Source organism: Tenrec ecaudatus, chromosome 18 (genome assembly GCF_050624435.1).
Source record: "Tenrec ecaudatus isolate mTenEca1 chromosome 18, mTenEca1.hap1, whole genome shotgun sequence".
NCBI lineage: Eukaryota > Metazoa > Chordata > Mammalia > Afrosoricida > Tenrecidae > Tenrec > Tenrec ecaudatus.
The window spans coordinates 49038931-49049218 of NC_134547.1; the positions used below are offsets into that span (position 1 = coordinate 49038931).

Below are 10288 nucleotides of genomic sequence, written 5' to 3' on the forward strand. Positions count from 1 at the left end.
AAAATATCTACCCACTTGGCTGGGCCATGAGTCTCAGTATTATATAACTGTCCTCCATTTTGGAAGCTGATATTACCCTGCTTGTTTTTAAATCCTCATCTGCAGGACGTTAATGAGGCTGAATTCGAGGGAGTTTTGTTAACGAGATAGGAGGAAATCTATAGGATCAGGTTAAATGTTGAGTCAGTCTCCTTATGAGATATAAAGGGATTAAGCAATTGAGGAAGGGACCTACTATCACCAAGTAATTAGATTCTGCAGTGCAGGGTGTCCTTTGGACTCAGGGTCCCTCAGCTGAAAAACTCCTAGACCCAGGGTAAGATTGATGTCAAGCATCTCCCCCCAGAGCCAGGGTGGCCAAAGAGGAAGCTTTCCCCTGAAGGCAGTGCTCTGAGTTGGGACTTCTGCTCTCCTAAACGGTGAAAGAATAAATTTGTTTGCTAAAGTAAAAGAAGTTTGCCAGGAAACTTATTAGGTGATCAGGGGCTGCCCAAAGCAGACACAGTACTGCTGTGAGCCTGCGACCCAGCCCTCTGTCCCACTTCATCCTGTGCTCACCAATATGATACAAGTAGTTCCTGATCGAGTCCACTGTAATTATCTGGGGCTAATACTAGGGGTTTGTTGTTGTGTTTTGAATACTTTGACATTCTGAGATTAACAGGTACACTGAGGGAAAACTGCAGTAAGTGGGTCAGGCTTCATCAGACTTGGAGCAGACAGCAAACACTTTTTAAAGCCCCTTCCTCCCCGCAAAGTGTTTTACATTCACTCACATTTTAAAGGACCGCACAAACAGAAGTGAAAAATACATTTGGACCTTCCCTGGGCTTCCAACAGCTTCTATTTGCTCTCTCTGGGTCTGCGGTGGCTATGAATCGGAATCGGCAGTAAATCTCCTTTTAATCTGGGGGTACACTAGGACTGGAGAAAAATGACCCACTAACTGTCCCCCTAGCTCCCCTGAGCAGCTCCCGCATTACCAGCTCCGGCCTACACCAAGCCACTTCCCAGGCATTGTCGATTGCTTTTGCCTGAGCAGTCAGCTCCAGGACGCAGACAAGCCTGGATCGACTGCTCCTGTCTGCCCTGCCCCGAAAGGCGGGAAACAGCAGTTTCAATCCAGTCCGGCGGCCGCGACAACCAAGATAACTCTGACAATCTAGACTAACTTCTCCCTCCTCTTACACTCCGCACTCCCGAAGACCCGCAAGTCACGCAAGTGGAAACGGGAATTTCCAGGCCGACACTATGTCCGAGGCTTATTTCCCGGTGGAGTCGGGTGCGCTGGGCGCTGAGGAGAACTTTCTTTCCCTGGACGACATCCTGATGTCCCAGGAAAAGATACCGGTGCGCACGGAAACAGCCATACCTCGTCTCGGAGTTTTCTTCCCAGAGCAGAGCGGAGGCGCCGAGACTGACAACGCGATCCCTCAGGTAAGCCTTTTGGCGCGGACTCCGGCCCGGAAAGACTACAGTTCCCGGCGGGCCCCGGGGGCCCGTGAGAATGCCGCGTTGACGGACGCGCGCCGCGCTGCCTTCTGGGACTTGTAGTTTCGGGGCGAGGCCAGGCCGAGCGCTCTAATTCTCCCCGCGTGTATTCTGTATTCGGGCGCAGTGGGCCGTGGGCCCGATGATTGCCACCTGGGGAATCTAAGTGTATCTGATTCGTCCAGCTCCTTGCAGCATTGAATTTATTTTAAAAACTGTCCAAACTCAACCATGTGTCTCCCTCCATCCCCACCCTGACACGCATGCTTGCTAAATATATTATTAACTCGAGCTAAATACTTCAGGATCTGGTGCATATTCACGTTCGACTTGATATAAGACTGCTCTTGGTTCTATAAGAGCATGTCTCCCGCATGGTATCAGCAATGATAGATTTTTTTAAAATAACTTTTCCCCTCAAAGCAATGTATTTAATTAAAAACAACTTTATCACCTTCAAATTCCTCTCCATTACACTTAATACATTTGTCAAATCTGTGATTCCATTCTTGGAAACATTTTTCAAAATCATCTGTTTGGATGGCTGACGGCACCTCCCTCGTTTTTTCCTTCACCTTTTCTAAAAATCTCTGACCTTTCATGCCTGTCTGCATTCTCAGAAACAAAGAAATCTCTTGGAGCGAGATCAGGTGAGTCAAGTGCGAGGGGCAAGAGAGGCATGATGTTTTGCCAAAAACTGGCACACTGAGATGGCTGCATGAGCAGGTGCTTTGTTGTGGCAAAAACAGTCCCCAGTCTGCCACAAATCAGGCCTTTTTTGTCACACACTGTTCCACTATCTTTTCAGAACCTCTAAATAGAAAGCTTGATTAACAGTCTGAGCTGGTGGAACGAACCCCAAATGTACTACAAGGGGACATTTCCATCCATTCAGGAAGTTGACAGATGTCCAGAACTAGGTTTGTCATAATTGGACATTTCACCTTTTTTGAAATGAGAAAACCACTTGTATACTTGATTTTTTCCCAAAGCGCTGTCTTTATAAGTGTGTTCAACATCACAACAGTTTATGCAGCATTTTTCCCAAGCAGGAAACAAAATGTCACAGCCGCATGCTGTTCTCTTAAATAGTCCATCACAAAAAATGAGGTTGAAACAGCTTTTATGAAAAAATTAGCAGTGACCCAAGAGAACCTTCCCAGGTGATGCCACTGTGTGCACTAACTCATTTTGAGTTGCTTGATGCTCGCCTAGCAGGAAAAATGCATACTATGAAAGCTCCTCTCCACCCAGCAGAGCTTCCTCCCAGTAGTTCTTGGGTACTCATACACACACACGAGGGCTCAGTGCTGTTAAAAACCTTGTAATCTCTTCTGGCTAACATAATGCACACGCCCCAATCATGGCCCTGTTCCCACTTCTGTAGTAGTACTTATAGCTGTGCTGTAGTGATCTGCCACCAATCATGAATTTGTAACTGTTTCCTTTGTTCCATGCCTTGGATGCCATTATGACCTTGTGCTAATGGCCTCCCTCATCTGGATTATGTATCTGTGTTTTTGTGTCATCTTTGTCCCTTTAAGGCTTGATAAATGTTCTCCTTGAATTATATTTGAGACTGGGGACACTTTTATACCCTAAAACAGTCAGCATTGACTTGATGCCTGTACATTTGGTTTGATAGCTTCCTTGACAGGAGCCCCGGTAGCCCAGTGGTAAGTGCTTGGCTGCTAAGTGAGAAGCCACGAGGGGTCCCCTTCCACAGGAGCAAGAGTAACAGTCTGCTACCGTAAAGAGTGTAGTCTGGAGACAGTTCTATGCTATCCTGTGTGGTGGCTGCTGTGAACTGGAATCTAGGGCAGTGAGTTTAGAGTTTTGTTGTTGACGTGTGGTCCTCGACTTATCACAGGGTGTGATTTCAATGACTCCAGAGTCAACTGTAAGTCTCTGTGCGTCAAATGCCTGTTTGTTGGTTCTCAGTGTTCTTGCCCTTTTCAGATCCGATCTTTGAACATTACATGTGAACATCCGAGATTGCTAACATCACCAAATTACACCTGCGTTGTTGCTTGTAATACGCGTGACCCATGATGTATGGACTGCCTGTCTCTAGAAGCGAAGTGGGTGGGGCTATACCCTGAGTGCGGCTGACATGTTTTCTTTTATCTCGACCCACAGACACACATGGGATGGTGCCTCGTTCATAGTAAGCATTCAGTAAATGTGTATGGGGAGTCAATCTTGACTAGACAAAGAACTACAAATGTTTATTATACTTCCAAAGTTCTGCAATTGGACACGTTCTATATATTGGTACCTAGAAAATTTACCTCTGAGATGCAGTCTAGTCCATTGGCATGATACAAACCCACTGCCGTCAAGGCCATTCTGACTCACAGTGAGCCTATAGGGCAGAGTAGAACTGTCCCAGTGAGTTTTTGCAATTGTGAGCCTTCTTTTTTTTGACTCCTTCTTTATTTTTTATTATTATTTTAAACTGTAAAGTCTTTTTTTTTTTACTGTAAAGTCTTTACAGGAATAAAAAACCTCATCTTTTCCCCAAGATGAAGCTGGTGGTTTTGAAGTGCTGACTTTGGGTAGCTTCAAAAAGCTGGTGGTAAAACTCCATGCTCTTGTCATTCCATTTAGTCAAACACTCCTTGCAGCCTCCTCGTAGTTCTTAAAGCATATGTTCTCCCTCCCGTAGGGAGAGCAAGGTCTGGGGTCTTAAAGCTTAGGAGCTGCCCTCTAAGATACACCTGTTCATCTGGAACAAGAGAACAAAGGAAGCCCAAGAATGAGAGAAGGAACTGGACTGCAGGACCCTAAGGGCCCTGTGGTTAAAGCGCTTGACTGCAGACTGCAAAGCAAAAGGTCAGTGATTCAGACCCACAGCTACTCCACAGGAGAAAGATGCTGCGACCTGCTCCTGTCAAGATCAGGACCATGCACACCACTTGGGACCGTTCTATTCTGTTCGGTAGGATTGCTGTAAGTCAGAATCAACTAGATGTGTAGCAACCCTATTGGTCAACCACCCAAACCAAACCCACTGCCCTGGAGCCATTCCAACTCCGCAACCCTACAGAACAGAAATGTGTCCTGGAGCAGACAGCCTCATCTGTCTTTGGAAGAGCGGCTAGCTCTTTAAGCCTCCACTTAGCCCAGCGCTAAACCTGCTGTACCACCAGGGCTCCTTAAAGTGTCATCAGCTGCTTTCAAACCTAAATGAGCCAGTCAGGGCCCAGGAGATTAATAAATGGAAGGGAAGCAACTAGAACAGAAGGAATGAGACCATTGATATGACGTGAACAGTGTAGCCAGTGTCACTAACATCTCCAAAGCATGGCATGAGAGTGGGTTTTGCTATGTATATTTTCCACAGTGAGTTAAATTTTAAAAAGAGCACTTCCTCCAATGATATATTTTTTGGTTTTCTATTGTGTTTTTTGTGGGATAAGCCCATGTTCTCTTTCCATCCTCTCATGACATAAGTCTTTAGCTCACACCATTGTGTTCTTCACGTCTCAACCAGGTCTTCTACGTTTGATGATCACTCCCCGCAAAGAAGACAATCACTATTGCCCCATATTCAGAAAAAAGAAAGCTCACTTTCATTGAACTCATTCTGACTTATCGAGACCCTATTAGACTGAGCAAGTCCCTTTGGGTTTCTGAATAAGATAAATGTCCGAGCAGAAAGCCTCGTCTCTTTGTTTTGTTTTGTTTTTGTTTAACAATTTTATCAGCACTTCATCCACATGTCATACAATTCAATAATTCAATCATATCAAGAAGAATTGTACAGTTGTTACCCAAAGCCTCATCTTTCACCCTCGGAGCAAGTGGTGGACTCGAGCTGCTGGCTTTGTGGCTAGCAGGCCAGTGTGTAACCCACGAGGCCACCAGTTTGCCTTAACATAGCCCGTGCAGTGCGTCCTTCCTGTTCGTCTCACCCATTTTCTCTGTATCCTTGTTGGATACAGGGCTCGAAGCTGGAAATCCCCCTGTGGCTGGCCAAAGGACTTTTTGACCACAAGCGACGGATCCTTTCGGTGGAGCTTCCCAAGGTCTATCAAGAGGCTTGGAGGACCGTGTTCAGTGCCGATGCCAATGTGGTGGACCTCCATAAGATGGGGCCACATTTCTACGGGTTCGGCTCCCAGCTCTTGTATTTTGACAGCCCGGAGAATGCGGAGATTTCCCAGTCTCTCCTGCAGGCAAGTACCTAGTGTCAAAGTTTCGGCACTGCACATGTCGCAGGGACCAGCTGTGGCCAGAGGGCAGTGTCACTGTCACCCAGAGGACTGTGTGATGAACAGAGCTGGCTGTTGTTATTCCAGGCATCCTGAGTTAGACCGAGTCTGCCAGCTATATGCATATATTAAATATGACTTGTCTCCTTTTCCTCATTAAATAAGTTAATGAACTTGCTAAGAGTTGAGACCAGGAGGAAAGGGGTGCTAGTGGATTATAGTGATAGGCTCTTAGATACACAACTATATAGCCCTGTACTTAAGCCCTGGTGACATGGTGAGTTTCACATTGGACTGCTAACTTCAAGGTCAGCAGTTCAAATCTACCAGTTACTTTGTAGAAGTACAACGAGGCTTTCTGCTCCCATAAAGATTTCAAAACTGAAAAACCCAAACTCGCTACCGTTGAATTGATTCCAACTCATAGTGACCCTATATGATAAACTAGAACCGCCCCTGTGGTTTCCAAGACACTAAATGTTTACAGGAGTGGAGAGTCTCATCTTTCTCCCAAGGAGGGACTGGTAGTTTCAAACTGCTGACCTTGTAGTTAGCAGCCCAACACATAATCTACCACACCACCAGGACTCCTGTTGGAAAGATTTACAGCCTTGGGATCCACAGGGGCAGTTCTCTCTTTCCTGTAGGCTCACTGTGAGTCAGAATCATTTGGTAGCACCAAATCTCAAGGCTGGGGGGCGGTGTGGGAAATACCGGAGTTAGTTGTATGCGTTATTGTTGTTAGCTGCCATCGATTGGGTCCCCAACTCCTGACACCCCCATGAGTGACCACGTAGAAGTGTTCTATGGGACTGTCGTGGGAGTGGTCTTTATGGAAGCAATTCACTAGGCCTTTCTACCATGTAGCTGTCGGCTGGACTTGAACCTCCAACACTTGGTTAGCAGCCGGCTACAAACCACTTGTCTTACCTGCCTAAACTCTTTGTAGCTTTGGGGTTAAGACCTGGCTCTGCCATATATTAGCTACGTGATTTAGTTGAGCTATTCGATATTTCCAGTAATCAATTCTTCACCTATAAAAACAAGCTAATAAAAAAACGAGCTAATAATAGTGCCCAAATTATAGAGTTGTACTAAAATTATGTAAGGCCACTTAATAACTAGTAACTATTATTGTTATTTCCCATGGCCAAAACAGTAATATGCTTTATTAGCATCCTTTTCATGAGCCCTGGTGACGTAGTATTTACCGTAAAGGCAGCAGTTCAAAACCACCAGATGCTCCAAGGGAGAAAGATGAGGCTTTCTGCTCCTGTTAAGATTTACAGCCCCAGAAACCCACAGGGACAGTTCTACTCTGTCCTGCAGGGTCACTATGAGTAGAATTGGCTTGATGCCATTGAGACTGCCTTTTAGAGTATAACTTTATTTTAACTTTTCATAGTTTGTTGTTTTTGATCAGTATTAGAAAAAAACCATCCTTTTTACCTCATGAGACTTCGACTACCCAAAGGTTCCCCTTTGGTAACTTTATAAGAGTGTTTGCCTCGAGCCGTATGTGCTCCTGGATGATGCTGACCTCCCCATCAGGCTTCAGGGTAGCTTGGCCTACCAGCGAGTGTCGATGCTGTTTGTAGCAGATGATAAACAGAGACGTCGCTGCTGGCCATTCAGAAAAAGAAGCCAATGCATAGACCATAGCCAGCCAGCCACTAGTTAGGTCCTCTCTGACTCCTGATGACGCCATGGGCTAGAGCACCACTGTGCTCCTCGGGTTTTCAGGGGCTGGAGTGTGGGGAGTAAATTTCCAGACGCTTCTTTCGAGGCACCTCTCAGTGGACTCAAACCAGCAACCTTTCAGTTAGCAGCAGAGCATGTTCATGGCACCTCCTAGGCCCCTCACATGGACTCCAGAAGCTGGGAAGCACAGCAGGGCTGTTCGTGCTTCTGAGACTCTTTTCAGCAGCAAGGTAGGAAGGAGGGAAGTTCCTGCGTCTCAGGAAGTCGCCCAGATACGTTTGTCCATTGAGGTCCAGCCTGCTGGTGTTTTTAGTTCTCTCTCCCTTGTGCGTAGCCTTGCATATATATCATTTGGCATTGCCAGGAAGCAACTGACGACACTGAAGCAGGGGCTCCTAGCCCTCCAGCCAAGCTGCCCCCTTGGTCCTTTGTGCCTCCATCCTGCTCTTAGACCCCCCAAAAGTATAAACAGATCCAGTCACACCAGAAATCTTTACTGGGGGGAAACTGCCTGTGGCCACAGACTGGCCTTTGTTGCTAATACCAATGAGCGGTGGTGTGTTTCTGGGTAACAGCCATTTGCTGGGTGCAGCACACGGCTTCCTTCATGGATTTTTTAAAGAGCCCATTTCACAGTGGAGGAAATCAAGGCTTGGCAATGGGAAATCATTTACGTGTGTAGCAGCAGGGTCAATGAGGGGTAGAAACCAGGCTGGCTTTGTGGGGTGGGAGAGCGGCCCTGATTTCTCTTCCTCTCCTCCCCTTCAGACATTTATTGGACGTTTTCGCCGCATCATGGACTCCTCTCAGAATGCATACAATGAGGACACGTCCGCCCTGGTGGCCAGGCTGGATGAGATGGAGAGGGACTTATTCCAGACAGGCCAAAAGGGACTGAACAACTTCCAGTGCTGGGAGAAGGGGCGGTCTTCTCAGATCACAGCCTCCAGCCTGGTGCAGAACTACAAAAAGAGGAAATTCACCGACATGGAAGACTGAAGGCCAGAGGGCATGGAGTTCCTCCTTGTAGACTGAGGATGCCCCTGGACCTTCTGACCCTGTTGACCCCTCAGGCCCAACCTACATAACCCAAGAGAAAGCCACGTCCTTCCTCGGAACCACGCTCATTCAAGCATTCGACCCCTTGCTCTCGTGAGTCGCAACTGGGAGCCTTTGCACCTGGCAACCTGGACAGCCTCACAGGTCCACTTTCGTTAGCCCCCCGACTGGACATCTTGGCATGTTCACAAAACAGTCCCCTGGGCTTCTTTGTCTCGTCCTCCAGGTAGTCGTAGGAAGGACAGAACCCTGGAGCTGCTGGCCTGACTTGTAACCGTCCCGTGCCACCTGCCAGTGGGGAGTCAGAGCCAGACTTCCAAACACCATCCCGATTCCACGCTGCAGCGCTGTATGTGAGACGTGGCTTGTGGGTGGAAATGGCAACGGCGGGTGAATGGCCTGGCTTTTTCCAAGGGGAGACGATGCTCTTGCTCTCGTGTCCTCTGCTGAGAGCTCCCATAGCGCTCCCGCCAACTCGGTGGGGCAGTGGTTAAACGGAGCTTGTTTTTCTCTCTTGACATTTTGGGACCCTCTCTCCGTTCATTATTCCATTCCCTCCCTAGAAAAGCTGTCAGAAAGCCATGTGGAATTGCAAAGTAGTTACTTAGGGGTGTTTACCAGCCATGATTACATCTGGAAATCGGGACTTTGGGCTTCCTGGTGAGGAAGAGCCTTGTTTGAGAAGCTTTACAGGGCAAAGCTAAGAAAGCAAGAGACCGTGGGGTGTGTGTGTGTGCGCGCGTGCACGCGCGCAGTACAGTGTGTTCCAGGATTGACTGCAGAGTGGAGCTGCCCCTTCTAGGTGGAAGATGTCCCTGGGCTTCTGACCCTCTTAATCCCACAGTCCCAGGCACCCCGCTGAAGAGACATCCAGGTTCTTAATGAAGGGCCGTTAATGCAGCCAGCCACTCACTCTGGCAACGAGTCAGAGTCGGCACTGGGAGTCCTTGCTTTAATGTTGACAAAACCCATCCCCTAGAGCTCAAGAAGAAAACTGGAGGCTGCCCGGCAGAACTGTTGGAAGGACAGGCCTCTCCATCACACTGCTCCCTGTCCAACTACCCATGCGCCGTGGAAAACGGTGGAGGGATCGGAATATTCAGATTGTGCCAATGTCTTGATGTAAACAGATTGTACCAATGTCTTGATGTAAAATGCTTTTAAATCTGCATGAAAATGAAATGGATTTTTTAAATCAATTTTTATCATTTGGTTGTAGTGCTAAATAAATTTATCTATTTCACACATGAATACATTCTGTACAGATCCTATTTCTGTCACTCGAGTACTACAGATGATCGGGCAAAGCGATCAGAATGTGGCCTCCGATTGTGTTTGACAATGATGCCCAGATACATCCACGTGTTCCCAACTGCGCTTTTGTTTGTGTGGTGCTCAGAAGGAGGAAGGGACGTTCTCTGTTGGAATGTGCTGTGTCCTAGGAAGGTGAACCTGCCCTCGCCACCATCCATCACCAACGCCCCAGAAACCATTCAGAGCGAGGACAGCGTGGCCTCTCATTTCGGGCATCATTCTGTTCACAGAGAGCTTTGTGTTTAAAGTGGGTCTTCCGGTTGCTGCCATTTTTTTTCCTCATCTTCAAAGAAAATTGTTCAGGGACCACATGCCAGGAATATGTGGGTGTGTTTGTACAGAATTTTATTCTGTTTCAGATTTTGGAAATGTTAGAGACTGTCAGGCAGCCTTTGAAACACTGATCTTCAATTACACGTTTATCTTTAAACCTATCAGTTACCATCTTTCCCCCAAACAGCCTTTTGAGTTAGTATTTGGTCTCTTGAAAGAAGTGGATTTTTCAA

The 10288-nt window shown here is 47.2% G+C and overlaps 1 protein-coding gene across 1 annotated transcript; it reads left to right on the plus strand.

Annotated features, from left to right (window-relative positions):
- Positions 1 to 1099: 1099 nt before the first annotated feature.
- On the plus strand, positions 1100 to 9704 carry GINS3 (GINS complex subunit 3). Its single transcript, XM_075537377.1, has 3 exons — positions 1100 to 1437; positions 5439 to 5672; positions 8178 to 9704. Exons 1-3 carry the CDS (start codon positions 1252 to 1254, stop codon positions 8406 to 8408), a joined length of 651 nt encoding a protein of 216 aa, XP_075393492.1. The 5' UTR covers positions 1100 to 1251; the 3' UTR covers positions 8409 to 9704.
- Positions 9705 to 10288: the final 584 nt, after the last annotated feature.

Bases quoted from the DNA above. Each gene is read 5' to 3' on its own strand.
- GINS3 (XM_075537377.1), top strand. From the start codon at position 1,252: ATGTCCGAGGCTTATTTCCCGGTGGAGTCGGGTGCGCTGGGCGCTGAG. The intron at 1,438-5,438 runs GTAAGCCTTTTG...TGTTGGATACAG, and splicing joins CTGACAACGCGATCCCTCAG to GGCTCGAAGCTGGAAATCCC. The intron at 5,673-8,177 runs GCAAGTACCTAG...CCTCCCCTTCAG, and splicing joins TTTCCCAGTCTCTCCTGCAG to ACATTTATTGGACGTTTTCG.